Genomic DNA, 15,761 nt, shown 5'->3' with positions numbered 1-15,761 from the left:
TGACACAGAATGGGATTTTTTTCTTGCATCTTTTAGCCTTCAAATGTAGAGCTGATTATTTTAGGTCAAGCGAAAGGAAGACAGGGCAGAACTGGATGGAAATAAGATTTGTCTTTGTATATCAGAAAAGGCTCTGAAGCCTTCAGATGGGGATACAAACAATAAAAACTACAAGATTATTCCCCAACAGGTATGGAACTTACTTTTCGGAATAAAACTGAACTTTTTTCCTTGACCAATTGCGCTTCGAGATCTTCTCATATGTCTGCAAGCATTTAAAGTTGAAAAATGAAATGGACCATAAATTGAACATCAGGGCCAAGTTCAGGGACACTTCAGACTGATCTTGGGCGTCATTTCAAAATGCTAACTGAAGTGAAAGGGAGCAAGAGGTAGAGGGATAGTGCTGTAATGTATGAAGAGAGACTTAGAAAGACCCCAAGGTGAGCGATAAGTGTGTCCACGTGTTTGGCAGGCTACAAACCAAACCAAACAATCAGACAGTGGAGAGGTTTGCATGTCAGCCAGACGAACAGACTCGTTGTATGAAAGCCCAGAGAGCTGTTAGTACGTCAGACCAGATGGGAAGGTTGGAGGAACGCCAGGTGTTGATGCTAGTGGGCAGGTAAGGCCAGTTTGGCAACTAGACATGTGAAATGGTTTGATGTAGTCCCTGTTCCAGATTAATAATTGGCTGAGAGAGGGCAACTGATGGCACTTTAAACATCAGTTTCATAACCGAGGAATGCATTCATGAGAGCAACAGTGAGTAAAGGCATTATTTATATCTTGCAAATGTGAGGTGTAAATGGACACGGTTAAGCAATGCTTGCCGCAGCCCCTCGCCAAGACCAATATTGTTCCAGCCGACGGAGCTCCCGGGCTGGAAAGCGGGAGAGAGAGAGAGCGGGACCCCCTCCTCAATCACCACCACCGTCCTCCGCTTAGTAACAGTGGGGTCTCCACAGTATCCTTCAATTATGTTGTAGTTTATGGCCCCGGGGCGCAGCCAGTCCGCCGTGTACAGGGCCGGGATCCAAGCTTTGTCTCCCTCCACCTCTCTTGACCCAGCCATCACCACTCCACAGGGCCACATCTGCTACTGAACATGACCCATTGACTTCTGATTCTCTTTTCATTCCATCCATAACCTTCTTCTTACTTCTCTGTATCCCATTGATTCCGTTTCTTTAAGACCTTTTACTTTCATCCACTGAATTCTTTATACTCCAACTGCTTCCAACCATTTCTCTAATATAGTTTTTGAGTTTTGAACACAGGAAAATGAATGCGTGTGCGCCTTTGCGAGAACAGAGAGTGAACTGTTATCATTCCCCAGTTATCCATCTAATCCTGACGGGGTTCATGTCAAGGGACTTCCTACTACTGCTGCTGCACACACAACTAATCCTTACAGTATGTATGACTTTAGGAAGAAAGTATTGCTTTAGTCAAAGAGAGACTTATGTTCCTCTGGTAGGGGCTGCTGCAAACTCTGCTACATTTTGCACCTGCCCTCTGTGCATAGAGAGAGGGGGGAGTTTACAAATCCCATAACTCAAAGGAGGAACTGGGCCATTAAAATGAAATAGTAAGGGAACAGTACAGCACTGTCTCTCTTTTACTTTTCAGGAGGCTATTTTTGGCCATCCTGCACCATGTTTGCCAATATGCGGTTGAACATAACCAGGAAATGACAACATCCATAATTCACCCAGAGTTTGAATCCGAAGCAAATGAGCCTAATGCTAAGTTTAGCAGGGGTGGTCAGAGTAGCTGTATTCGGGTATTTCAGAGCACTGTATTGAAAGAGTCACGTTACATTAAGGGCTCACCGCCATGTCGAGTGAAACAAGTAGGCAAACTGACATATCCGTCTCAAAGCAGTAATCTACAGTTTAGAAAAATAGGGGAGAAAAAGAACCAGCCTTTGGTTCAATGGGGTCATTGTGGGACCACAACAGACCTATAAAGCCGAAAGTACAAGTGTAGTGTATTTTTCTGAGGTTTTAAATGTCCGGGAAATCAAAATGAGAAGACGGAGGCAAGCCGTTTATTTAAGTGCAGAAGCCACTGAATGTGCTCTCATTAGGCGGGGAAACATGGTTATGGCTTTATAGAAATAGGCAAACATATGAGAGAGAAACAGGCAAGGTGGGAGGACAGTAGAGTATGAATGGAGAAGCCTTGGGATTTTTTTAAATCAAATCAGCTCATGGAGAGAACAGTGCAGGTCACATGTAAGTAACACATACACTGTTAACAAGTAGTATGAAATGGGAAAACCTTTTCCTTTATTAGGGCCGCATAATAAATAACAACACTATCATTATTGGTCTACAAGTACTTGTAATAATCACATTTTAAAAGTCTGAATTTATCACAATAATTACAGAAAAAAATGGGTTGAGTAAAAGAGCAATGCTTTCTTACTCAGTATGTGTGCATTTTAACTGGTGGATTGGGGGTTGGTTATCCCCGTAGCTTTTAGACACCAGCAAGAAAATGGCACCAATTAAGAGGTGAAAAAAAGCGTTGGCAGACTTGTTGTAGACACAGTTGTAGTTTAAAAACACAAAGAAAACCTTCATGTAACACCTTATATGCACTCTTTGATTTCTATTTATTCATTGCTCTTCATATCATTATTGCACTGTTGAAAAGATGTATTGAGCACCACAAATTTTTCTCATATCGTGCAGGCCTAGCTACCATTTCTAAAACATTGAGCTGATGTACAAGTGCCTCGTATCGAATTAATTGTACTCCATTGATTGTTGAAAGAAGTCTTATAGAGATATAGATCTTATATAGATATCGATCTTATATAGAGTTTATTGGGGGAACTGATGAATAACACTATAGATAATGTCTTTGGTTGTATTTGTAACACATGCTAACACATGCTGAAGCTGCACTAATTTAATTAAGTCTTCATTATGGCAGCCCTAATTTGCCAGAACCATATCCATATTTTTTATGTTCTCTTTTTTTTTTAAGAAAAGCCAGAATGCAAACATTATGTGCACATAGTCAGCTCACTGCAGACTCTGTCTGTGTGGGGTAAGTGGACCTGCAAATTCTGAAAGACCCACAGCAGATATTGGCAGCATGTCTTACTCCTCCATGGCTACAGGCAAGCACACACAGTCATATTGTAATGTGCAGTCACAATGCCAGCTGGACAGCCTTCCATTCATGCACTGTAGCTAAAACCATTTACAAATCACATTACAATTTGGAAACTGTTTGTAAATCATCGCTAATGTCTTTGTTGTTTTAAGCCTGCATGTCAGGGAATGTCTTGTAGAGCTTCATAGTCAGGTGCGGGTGAAAAGCCCTGCTGTGGGCCAAAACGGCCGGGGAATAAACAGCAGGAGCATGTGGAGACTGTGCAGACGTCTAGCGCACACCCCTCCAGCCTACATTTCTTTGTGGAGGCTGGTAGGATTGGAGATTGGCTAAGAAATGCAAACACTCTTGTTAAGTCAAAATATTTGTTGATGATGCAGCAGCTGGCTTCTTTTTAGAGACAGTTATGCATTTAGCGGCCTAAATACTGAAAATATTTTCCATTGATAAAACGCCAGAAGCAGGTCCACGGTCCTTAGACAATGAGAGCATATTTAGTTCAAATTATGAAGAACGTTTTGATCCTTTTTTTTTTTTACTGATTCAAAGATTTGCAACAAGACAACCGAAGACTTCAGCTTTTCTATACTTTCTACTGAAGAGATTATTCTTTTTTCCACTGTTTCAGATATAAACTTGTTTCTCAATCTCAAATCTTGATTCACAGTCTGTAGGCCATACGTTGTTTCTACTGCTGTCCTGTACTTCTGTAACATAATTTATGTCCCCTGTCTTCATTATGGACCAATTAACCTTTTTTGATTTATAAGGGTCATTTAGCTATAATCCCTCCATTTCCTGATCTCCTTCATTCAGGCTTGTTGTAACAAAGTTCCTCTAAGTACTCCCACTGATGTGTTCGACTTCACTTTTTTCTGCACTGCCGGGCCCAGGTTTGGGTTACTGTAAGGTTTGGCATCATAAGTACTGTAGGATCCATTGAAATGAAAGTTTTCCCCATGTTTTCCATAGTTTCTTTTTTTTTAACTGTGTGTTATGATTCAAGCACATCATGTCATCAGTGTTTCATCATGTGGTGGATTTTCTTTGTTCTTAATTCTGCAGCAGGTAACAAACACATTTGTTTTTTTACAATTTTTGTTTTTGTCAAATTCTGAGTCCATCCAAGTTCTCTGCATCACCTTAATCACAGGGGACGAGCATAAGGAACATTCACGTGTTCCAAAAAATAAAGTTTTGTCTCCAACATGTCTGCGTTTCTAGCATCAGATCATGAACCTATCATTAGGCTCTCCGAGATGTGGAGAGGTAAGCTGGAAGAGGGGGCTGACTGTTTATGCTGGAAGGTGAAAAGGCAGAGTAGGTTTTCTCAAAAGTAAAAACCTTAAAGCGTTTTCTGCATGACTTAGAGCACATCAACACATAGAGAGGCAGAGGGGGGGAGAGAGGCGAGAGGGTCTGGCAACAGAGTGAACGAGACACAGAGAATAAAACATGGAGCAGACAGGAAAACAAGAAGGAAGGTCCGTCCAGACACAACACTTCCTCTGATGACAGGTGGTGGATCTTTGCAGCAGTCCAGAGTAACATCCCTACCTTCTGAGTTATTCTCCAGCCCACCCACCCGTTGCAGTGTACTGTACTGTCATGTACTGGTTGGTTAGAACTTATCACAAAAGATAATTTATGCTCACATGATCGTCGAGAGATCTTCTGTGACGGCACAGTGGCAATGGGTCGCGGCACAGCAAATCTCCTGGAAGACATGAGAAAGAAAAGGAACAATAAAACCATCACTCTTCATGACCGCACAGGGAATAATAAACGCTCCCTGCTACACTAGAGAGAACCCACTCGTCAATATTCACCAGTTTCCTTCTGTCAGTTGAGACTGGTGAAAGAGAAAAAGGCAGACTGAGTGAGGCTGTGAAGGAGAAACACTTGCTGTTGACGACACTGCAAACTTCAAAATGAACTTTTTTTTTTTTTTTTTTTTTTTAAATTGCTCTCCTTTTTCTTTTGCTTTCCTCCCTGATCCTTTTTCTCTTTTTTATTTTGGGTGCTTGTGGACGGTGCCAAGAAGCTGCCCCGGCCTCTTGAGCTCTGTGTTGCACATCAAGTGCGGCCGTCGGAGTGCACACTGATGTTCGATTTTCCATCCACTTGCCTTCCAAAGTGGATCGGTACCAGCACTATCATTTTCTGTCATTACTCATTTCGGGCCAGACATTGTGCGGAAATCCAGACTATTTTGGCAGTGAGAAGGAAGGAAAAAAACGAGGAAAGGGGGGAGAGACAGAGAGTGAAAGTTGTGCGACCGTGTCAGTAAAGACAGTCTTGTTAAAGGGACAGGCTGACGGGTTTCTTACCTCTCCTGGAACTGTTTGGACGGGATTAGGCCGGCACGAGGGTTGGTGTCCCCCTCCTGCTTGGCCTGCCACCAGGTCGCATCATCCTGGCTCATGATCTGAAGGATGGAGCCCTTCTTGAAGGCCAGTCCAGCCTCTTTACACGGGATGGCATTATCCTCCTTAGGGTCGTAGTCAAAGAGTGCTTTCACAAACACCTGGACACAGAGCAGAGGTGAGGAGGGGGGGGGAGGACTTGAGCTGGATTGACAACAGGAAAACCTGCAGTTCACTGCAAAGTACAGAGAGTGTAAACGCTAAAGGAAATCCATCATGGCAAGAGCAGAAGGTGCTTCAGCAAAGCTCTGGGTGATTATTTCATAAAGGTCAATGCAATCAGAAGTTGAAACCTGCAACAGGACAAGGTAATCTCTCTCTCCATGTTATTCCATCAACACTTAAGACACACTTAACCCTGTCGCCGTCATCTAAGTGAGACAACACTCCAGATCTCCTGAGCTAGAGAGTCCAGTTGGAAACGCTCTGTTCCACAAACTAAGCACAGTCAAATCAGGAATCTTTCCATATTAACTCTCTAAAGAGAGACCATGTTGTTTGCATAATCCTATTTAAATCTCTCAAGAATAAAAACCAAAGCAACCCTAAGCAATTATTATGTTTGCCGTGAAAAGCTGAGATTTGTTTTGTTGCTGTCATGTAAACGCTCATTGATGACATCTTTCACTGCGTATTTCAGAAGGCCATGAACTTGAAGCAGGGGATTGTACTTTACATTTTTAAAAAGTTTTCCTTCTCTTACATCATTCTGTGTTATGTACATTTAAAATTCAATGCTGAATTTAATGCACAGTGCTAAGTGATATGACAACAACAAGAGCAACAAGAGAGAAATGGATTTAAACAAATACTCAGATAAAAGGCATCACAATAAGTTTTAAAGAAGCTTGTAATTCTTTTAATAAAACTAAAAGAACTGTCTTTGAACGTCCTTGCACTCTAAGAAATGACATCACGATAAGCAGAAGTTAAAGCCCGTGCAGAGGATTTCTAATGCAAAGTTTTAAGGCTTAAGGAGCAGTGGACACATGAACTCAAGTTGTTTTCTTTCTTTAACTAGGTGCTCTAATTTCATTTGGCAGAGGTGGATAGGACACCTCATCAACACAAAGAAGTCTGAACCTTATAGTGGAAAAATCTCCGACATCCTTTCCCATCGTGGGCGGCGAGCTACAACCTGCAGAGCCTTGCAGCGTCTTCTGTCTAAACTGAGACTTGACAGGATGAGTTATCACTCCTAACACACCTTAGTACATGTGGAGAGAGCTAAGAGAGCTAAAGAAATGATGTGTGTTTAAGAAAGAAAAAAAACAAACAGACGAGGAATAGTTAGATTCACTTTTTTGATATCCTATTGATTTAGAGAGTGCTTCGTGCCATGTAGTAAAATTATGTTTCAGACAGAGATGTTTTGTTTGGGTCATAACAGCAGCTTTGGCTGCTAAACCCTCCGGCAGATTACGCTCATACATCCACACTCTGAGATCTCCAGCTTTCCTTTTCCTGGCTCGGTGTTTTTGGCCTGTGCATGTTTAGCCACTTAGCTGCCCTTTGATGCATATGCAGTACCTGATGTAAGCGTGCAGGATGTTTTCACGCAGAAGAGGCTGAGTGTTTGGCACTGCAGCTCTGTTTTTCAGCTGGTTCCCTTTAAAGGCCAGGCAATTTAACCACAACATGATGACAAAGGATGGAAGTGACCCACCTTGTCCTGTACACCTCTGTTACACATGCAGGGTGGGCTGTGTTGTGAATAATGATAAACCGCCTTCGACCCTGGAGCTTAAAAACAGCTGAGCGTAACCAGCCTCTGCCTGCTTCTGATGGATGAGTGTGTGAGAAATGATGTATCATCACCACAGTGGGTGAGAACGACAGTATGCTGGAGTGACAGTGAAAGCATCTTCAAAATGGATTTCTAAAAGCTACTGTCTACTGGTGCAGTCGACATGAATAGATACAATCTTGTCTTACACATGGCTGCGTACCAAACCTTAATACTTTTTTGGTTTCCAGAAGAAAGATTAAGGGAAAAAAATAGTTGAGGTTTATTTTCTTGTTAATTGGAAGTTTTCTTGAGTTGCAACAACGTTTGGGTCTGTATTTTATTGGTCGAAATATGGTTGCATGAAAAGATGCCATACAAAAATACGAAACAGCACACACATCTGAAAAATTAAGTACTGGGTGCTGAACAAAAAAACATCCAAAGGTAGAAATATGTTGTGTAAAGGACTAGAGCCTGAAACGTTACAGGTGGCAATTTTTCCATTGAATTATATTTAATTGGAGCAGCTTCTGGTATGAAAAGATGCCATCCAATGAAAAGGAAGCGGCTTACATTTAAGGCCCTGGGGGGGGGGGGGGCTGCACAATCAGGGCCAGAAAAGACCCTGTGAAATGCTCAAAATGGTCTAAAGGTGAAGCCTGTTCTAAAATTACCTGGCCCTTACAGTGACATGCAGAAATACTGTGTTCAGTGGACTGCTGAGATATTGAGGAGCTCTCTCCTGTCTTAATTCATTTCTCACTGAGGCTCAAAAAGCATTGTTCTGCATCTAACAAAAAAGGCAGATATCTGTTTTTTTGTGATCACACAACAATCCAGCCGGGACAACATTTACCTTTGGTTCTTTGGACGGCGCCTCGTCCTTGACCCCTGGGACGACTTTAAATGTAATGGCTCCTTGTGATTGGGCCTGCAGAGTAGAAAAGAAACCATATTTACAATATTTAAGACACAAATGGAGGGGGTGAAACCATCCATCAGTCATCTATCCTGCAAACATCTCACAAAGCTTCTAATCCAATGAAAATCCCATAATGAAACCACTGTTTGATTTTTTAACAATGGAGGGTTATAAGGATTGGATGACTCTGCTTGGCAGGGATAGAGTGTGTGTGGGGGTAAAAGGAGTAGTGTTGAGAGCGATCATCTGCTGTGAAGGCCTTTGTGTCTGACTTTAAGAGACTCCCTCTTTCCTCTCCGGTTGTCCCTCTTGGCAGAGTTCAGACATATGATTGAGCTTATTTGAGGACTGCTTGGAGGAACTACTGAGCATCAATCACATCCTCTCAGCATGTGGTCTAAATACCAGGAAAGACTCCTAGAGAAAGGCCAGTGCTTGGTTTTCAGCACATTGATGGGATCCACAAGATTGTGGATGAGTTTATTGTCTGGCCAACTCGAACAAGAACATTTTTGCATTGGAGAAACCCTTAAGCAATGTTCTGAACTAAAGTGAAGCAAGTTTTCATTTTGTGTTAATTCTATGAGTTTTGCTGCAGGAGGATACTACGTACTTATTTGCATTGATAAAACATAAAGGTGAATATTCCCACCTCCAGATTGGTCTGAAACCCAAATGCTGTGGAGTTTATGTTCAGTACATTGTTATCTTTCCAAAGATGACTTATTTCTTAAAGGACTCTGTCATGAATAATTCAATTCTGCTAAAAAGCTACTTGATGTTGACCAGTGCTCACTGTCATTTGCTAAATCAGGCTTAGCATTGTGCGAGGACTTCTTGGTTGGACTCAAAGAGCCAACTTTCTGTAAAAGCTGCTGAAAGCCACTTAATCTGTTTTCTGTGATTGGCAGTTTCTGAATAAAAAGCAAGCATGTTGCATAAACGGGCTAAAATGATGCCAAAACAGCTCCATCATGAACTGCAGAGTTATAAAAAGCAAAAATGCATGCTTTGTGTCAGATCTTTTACAAAAGAAAAAGACAAAACAATATAATTTATTTTCTTTTTTTAATAGAGTTTTGACAAACCACTTACAATAAAATTCAGGACAGCATATATATCATGGAGTTTTGAATTGTCAGTGCCTTCCTCTTGGTTAATAAATTGCACAACTGGAAATGTGTTTTGGTCATATTCAATGACTGGGCAAGAGAAGTGGTGATTCTAGAGTCCATTATGGCCCAAGGCTAAAATCAATCGGGGGACCTTTGAACCAGCTTTCAGCAGGGCAATGAGAGTGAATGCTGTCAGATGGGGCCCCCTTAAGGAGGTTTCTTACTGTCAATGCAAAATTTGCACATTTTGGGTCACTGCTTTAGTTTGAATTTTGTCAGGCCCCCTACTGCTCTGGGGCCCAAAGCAGTTGTCTGCCTTGCCTGTTGAAGATAGAGCTAAGAAGATATTAGCCGATACATCAGTGTATACATTTTTTTTCTCCTCAGTATCGGTACTGGCCCCAAAAATTCCATATTGGTCGGGCCCTGGTTTGTTGTCTTTGGGTTGGTTTTGTATGTCGTCGCACAGAGCGAAAGTTTCCTTTTGGTCTGAACACACTTGACAGAATTTACACACAGGGCACAATGCAGTGACAAACACAGACAGATGGGTCTCACCAGAATACGAATGATTTCCTCTGGTTTCTTGTCATCCACAGGGATTCCATTGACTTCCTTTAGCTCATCGCCCACATGAATCAGTCCTACCACACAAACACAACATTTGCATATCTATAATCACACTCACGTTTCATTATTCAACGTCCTAATATAAGTGAGCTACTGTGTAGAAGTCAAGAGCTCACACAGCCCGGGGATGTGTACAGTACATCAGATTAATGTTTATCGTCATGGTGGCATTGGGGATTGGAAAAGTATCAAAACGTTATTGTGGACACATGTGGAAATGTGCCTTTGGCTTCTCTGTGGAGGAGCTGAAAAACAGGCTGGGCAAAATGAATACAAAGTCAAACAGAAAACATGTGGACAACAAGCAGAGCCTCTCAGTAAACTTGTCATTCATGATCACATTTACAAAGTGGGAGAGAACAACATATGGCATAGAACTTAGGCAGAAAGGACAAAAAAAGTCCTGTCCTTGTTGCACTCTGAAAGCAGTCCAAATGTGTTGTAATAGGATCCACTCTTTACTCTTGACCCAACACTGCACACTCACAAACATACAGCGTGTTTTTTGAGGACAATAACTGGCACAAACATGATTGAACCCATGTTAGAGAGAAAAGAGAGCTCGAACTGACCACTTCTGTCGGCTGCTCCTCCTCTCATGATGCGGGCCACGATTATGGCTCCTGTGTGTTCATCACGTCTTATCGTTGCTCCCTACAAAACAATCACAGAGAATAAATCAAAATAAGACAATCAGCAATGTTTTACCACAAGGCTACACTTCACCATGTTTTTCTAACACTAACATGTGTCCCTAATCTGTCTACAAACCCCCCAATGATGAGAAAAGTCTTCTGCCTGCTCCACTTTTCAGAAAATGTGTTCTCAAACAGGCCGTTTGGAGATTTTCCCTTCATGACATCACAAAAGGGCAGTAACCCCTCCCCCAGGTGGGTGACACTCCCACAGCTAGGTGTTTGTTCTGCCCTCTGAGTCTGCCTTCTCATGGTAAACAAAGCTTGTGTTTGTTGGTGATGCTGAGTATGTGTGTGAGAAAGATCAGACTTCAACTCCAGCCTCAGTCAAGATTCATATGATTTATATCAAGGATCGACCTTCATGGATCTTCAAAAGCAACAAAATAAAGAACGGTATATGTGTCATTAAGTTACAAAAAGTTTGTTTCTGCAGAAGGCATCAAATTCTTAGGAAAAAAGAGCTGGTCTAGACAAGGATTGGTGAGAGCCAAGCAGGTAAGAGATATAAGGCTGAAAAACACCAGCACGCACGCATGCACGCACGCACGCACGCACGCACGCACGCACGCACGCACGCACACACCCTGACCTCTTTTATGGGCTTGGTGCTCAGCCAGAGAGACACACAGACAGAGGATAGCATTTCAACTTCCATATTTAGAAAACGACAGTGTATAGCAGTGATGCATTTACCAGTAAAGCCTAATAGCTGTTTCCCTTCACAATAAAAAGAAAAGCTTAATGGGTGCCAACCTGTCACAACCCTCACACAAACACAGATGACGCACCAACCTGGTCGGGATTTAGGATGGAATAGGATAGCAAAATGCACCTAACCCGTGGAGTCATCCTCGCTCAGGACTAACGACCCAAACCAGACAGATGTGTTGTCTAGCCCGACACATCGGTTTTATCGAGGCTGCAACTCATGCTCCACCCAGTTCAAGCTGCTATTCCAATTTTCCCCCAAGAATTGTTTTCATTTTGGTTGTTAAAAAAAAAAAGGTACAGACATGGAGCCTTCCTGGTCAGGCTTGTTGTGTTTTATTTCAGCTGTCCTAATCCATCACAGCCCTGGTCGGCCACAGGAGTACAACTACAGCTCTCCATGTGTTCCAACACTTCAGTTTATGTCATTTCTTTGTTTGCCTTCCCATGATGTGCTTAAAAAAAACTTCTGGCAACTTCCCTCTACGGGAAGGTAAGCAGAAGATACCAAAAGACCCTCATTTTCTCAAAGACCAAAGGGATCTCTGCTTTGTGCCACTTTACAGATACCATTAGCATGTCATCTTCGTTGTTTTCATGACCTGTTCACACCTAATGGTTTTCCTCCTAGATAATGGTTTCCTCAAGGCCTTTAAGGTATGGAGAAGAAAACAGTAGACGACATCAAGATAAGACAGTGGTTGGGCCTACAGAGAGTTGTGAACCTAATAGAGTAATTGGGCTTTTTAAAGAAACCTGAGAGGTTGCAGTAGGCGAGAACTCACTGGAGCAGGTCAGCAAGAGGGGAAAGCACTGTCAGACCCCCGTGTCAAGGTCATGTATAACCCCTTAGTGTGACTTAAAGCAGCTGGCTGTGATGCAATAGCCTCCAGACAGTCGAGGGGGCCATTTGTGTGTCTGAAGGAATAGAGCGCTGCAGGGGAAGAGACGGGCTGTGACAATGGGGTTGAGATTGGGAGTATGCAGGAAATCTCACAGGAGTATTCAGACATGTGGTCATTAACTTTCTCCCTGTTCTTTTTCTTTTCTGAACTGGATGATGGCCAGTGGTCTGATGGATGTTTTAAGTGCGTCCCCCGGGGTCCCTGGTGGCTGGTGGCAGTCTAAAGGCTAACTAACAGGAGAGAGGCAGCCTTGGACTCAGAGTCTGTCACAAAAATAGGCTGGCTGCACAAACACCACTCCTCTGCACCACACGTCTACAGCTATCTATGGAATCTGCTCACATATGGTGCGTAGACTGTGTCGTGTTTGACACATATGGCTCAAATCACATAGTGGCATTTGGAAACACCACTTCTACCACTTTTATTGCGAGTGGCAATTGTGATTATAGACCAGCACATTTAGCATGCAAATACAAAAGCTCGAAGTTGTGAACCCAAGCAAAGAGACCATTTTCACACCATTCAAACCACAACGTTTTCTGTGTTTTTTTCACACCAGTAGAGAAACAATCTCGGGTATGAGTTGACAAATTTCGCCTTTGTTCATTTTCCTTTGACACTTTATACATTCACTATTAGACGATATTTAAAGTTGGAGTAATTTTGAAGTCTCATTTGTGGGGATTCTCATTCGACCTACTGCCCTCAAACTGGCTGGGCCTACATAAGCCAAGACAGCAGCAAGAGAGTTTATGGGGGTAAGGGGAGCCTCACCGTTTTGGCCAGCCCAAATATGAACTCAGCCCTGCTACTCTAGCCAAATGAGCTCCGTCTGATAAGAAACCAGAAGAGAGGCCAAAACACTGCAGTGGCTAAGCGAGCGAGCCAGACAGGAGGGTAAGTGGAAGACCAGAGGAGAGTAAGGAGGGAGGTGGAGGAGGTCGACAAAGGGTAAATAAGTGGGGATTTGGGTTAAAAGTAAGAGTGGGTGTAAGTAAGAGACTTTGTGAAGATTACAATTTAAAAGGATTTGATGAGATAAAGTTACACTGTATGAAAATGAACTGGAGAGTGACAAAGAGCAGCATTTAAAGAAAAACAAGTTGAGAGAGAAAGCAGAAATATAATGGTATCATTTGGAGAGATTTTCTCTGGAACTTTTTGTTGTTGTCATTTTCAAGTTCTAGTAGCATAGTGTGCCAGAACCCCCCCCCCCCCCTCCTCATTACAATCTTTCTCTATTCTTTTAATCTTCCTGGGGTGTATCAGGCTCTCCTGGAGACCTCATGAATGCCTTGGAAGCAACTTCAGTTTGCTGGAACAAGCCCGATAAATCCAACCTCCTGAACTCAGCATCACCTCCCCCCCTGTGCCTTGATACCCTATGGGTGCTGTCATCAGTATCCAGCCAAGCATTGCCACTAATGAGGAGCCTTTGCTCTGTTAAACAAATACATAAACAGTCAGGCAATAACCTAAATAAGCTACATGATGTGTGTGGGGGTGTAAGTAAGTTAGGAAGAACCATGGTAGGTAAAGACCCTCCAGCACCAGGATGGGCTTCCTGTTGTAGCAGCTAGGCATTAGCAGGAAGTGATGGCTGGGTTTACACTGAGCAGTCAACGCCTGTAGGCACATGGAAGCCATTTCAGACTTTTCCTCTTGCATGGAAACAGTGCAGGAAGTCAGAAGGGGAATGTCAACGTCTGTCAAAGCACATACACGCATGAGTGACAGCATGCGTGTGTAGGTGTGTTTTTGTGTGCATGCAAGCTTGTCTATGTGTGTATTTCTACGAGTGTAGCCAAGGGCTTCTACCTAAAGCCAGGCCAGAGACACCTCAAAAGCAGCATGATTGATGCTGGACAGTCAATAAGCCTGATTAATGGGCAGCACTGTGTTAGTAATTACAGACAGGGCGCCACTTAACCATCAAGTGATTTAATTCATTTGCATGAAAAAAGTAGCATGGTGGGCACATAAGATGGGAGAAATTGGGTTTCAGGAACTGATTCTCTTTTTCTTCTGTTCACCAATGAAGCAGCTGGGCCCTTAGATATACATCTGTGAATATAGACTCAAACAAACAGGATTGTTCATAAATGTACTGTAACGCTAAAGGTCTCAAAAACACACAAACGCAGAGATCAGAGGGGTTAACCTTTGACTGGGGGAGGACTTTCTAGCTGTGGTCAATTAGTCATCAGGAAGGCGACCTGAAGCCTCCAAACTGATCAGCTCCATATGCAGCTGCTGCTCCCAGATCTATTCCTAACACATAAATGCCTCTGATTGTTATTGTTGGGTCGGCCAAAAAAGGCAACGGCTTAGTCTCTGCTGTGTGATGGAGGAGAACTGGAGCGACGCTCGTCCATATCAAGGCCTTCAACCCTTCCCAGCGCATGCAGTGGAGCAGGCACGCCGACATGGCAGCCACATTAAGTACGTGATGACAAATGGCTCACACCTCATACACTGCAGGAAAAAAAGAGAGAAGAGGGACTTAAATTTGGATCCCGTAACGCATGAGAGTGTGTGTTTATTAGAGGGAATGGAATGAAGGAAAGACTGTCCAGGGAACTGTCAGCGCACAGTAGTGCAATGAAACCTAAGCAGATAAGGGGAGTAAGACAAGCTGACTGTTGGATGTCTCGTCACGTTTGCTTGCCTGGGATTGGCTGCAATGCGATTCTGGCAAGGTAGGTCTTTATGGGGCAATTGCAGTGCCCTCTGGGTGATGGAGTGTATGGACGGCTGGATGACATGATGGAAGCTGGCTGACTTTGTACGCTGGTTGTATGGATGACGAGAAGGCTGGCGAGGTATGTTGGCGAGGCTCATCGTGCGTCTCGAGGTCTGGGGGGAGGCTATGTGTGGCCTGTCTAGTGGGCCTCACATTGGGAAAGAATAGATCCTATGATCTCTTTACCTTCACTATGACCACAAGTTAAGCCACTCGGCGAGCCCAAACCCCGCCAGGGGAAAACAAGCACGGCGCTGCATTTCAAACACGCGGCCCTCTGTCCCGTAACAACCACTCAAAACATCGCCCCATGAACCGAATCGAACGCTGTGGCAATTTGACAAACATTATTTCTCCTTCCAAATTGAGAGTGACAAGGGAAAACAAACATGAGTGGCCCGGGCGGAGAGGCCGACGTGTTTTGACATGATGTCACTTAACAGCAAAAGTGTAACAACGACAATAAACTCCTGCCGACTGCTGTGTTGACTGCTGTGTTTAGAGGTATAAATACAAGTGTAGTGGAAACACATGCCGGCATTCTTCACACCAGATGTCGACCATGGAAAAACCAAAATACAAAGTGGGAATGGGCCTCCTGGACATTAAAACACAATTACCTCCAATCATATCTGGTGTTGGAGTGTGTCATTTCATCTTACCTCACCGAGGTGGCACAGAGCCCCCCACACATGACCGTTCCACACACTGAGTCCAACATATTTATGAGTTTCTTACATACTTCCTCGA

At 43.2% G+C, this 15,761-nt stretch overlaps 1 protein-coding gene across 4 annotated transcripts in view; it reads right to left on the bottom strand.

The window, feature by feature from the left end:
* mpp7a (MAGUK p55 scaffold protein 7a) overlaps positions 1-15,761 on the bottom strand; it is a 146,234-nt gene that overhangs the window by 35,343 nt on the left and 95,130 nt on the right. For all 4 annotated transcript variants that reach the window (XM_065948933.1, XM_020631021.3, XM_065948932.1 and 1 more), the window contains 5 exons: positions 10,527-10,608; positions 9,883-9,968; positions 8,144-8,218; positions 5,463-5,659; positions 4,788-4,849 (listed from right to left, as the gene is read on the bottom strand). In XM_065948933.1, coding sequence (XP_065805005.1) covers positions 4,788-4,849; positions 5,463-5,659; positions 8,144-8,218; positions 9,883-9,968; positions 10,527-10,608 — 502 coding nt within the window. The remainder of the gene's footprint in view (positions 1-4,787; positions 4,850-5,462; positions 5,660-8,143; positions 8,219-9,882; positions 9,969-10,526; positions 10,609-15,761) is intronic.

Source organism: Labrus bergylta, chromosome 20 (genome assembly GCF_963930695.1).
Source record: "Labrus bergylta chromosome 20, fLabBer1.1, whole genome shotgun sequence".
Classification (NCBI taxonomy): Eukaryota; Metazoa; Chordata; class Actinopteri; order Labriformes; family Labridae; genus Labrus; species Labrus bergylta.
The sequence above is the reverse complement of the archived record's forward strand: the minus strand, read 5'-3'. Positions and strand labels throughout refer to the sequence as shown.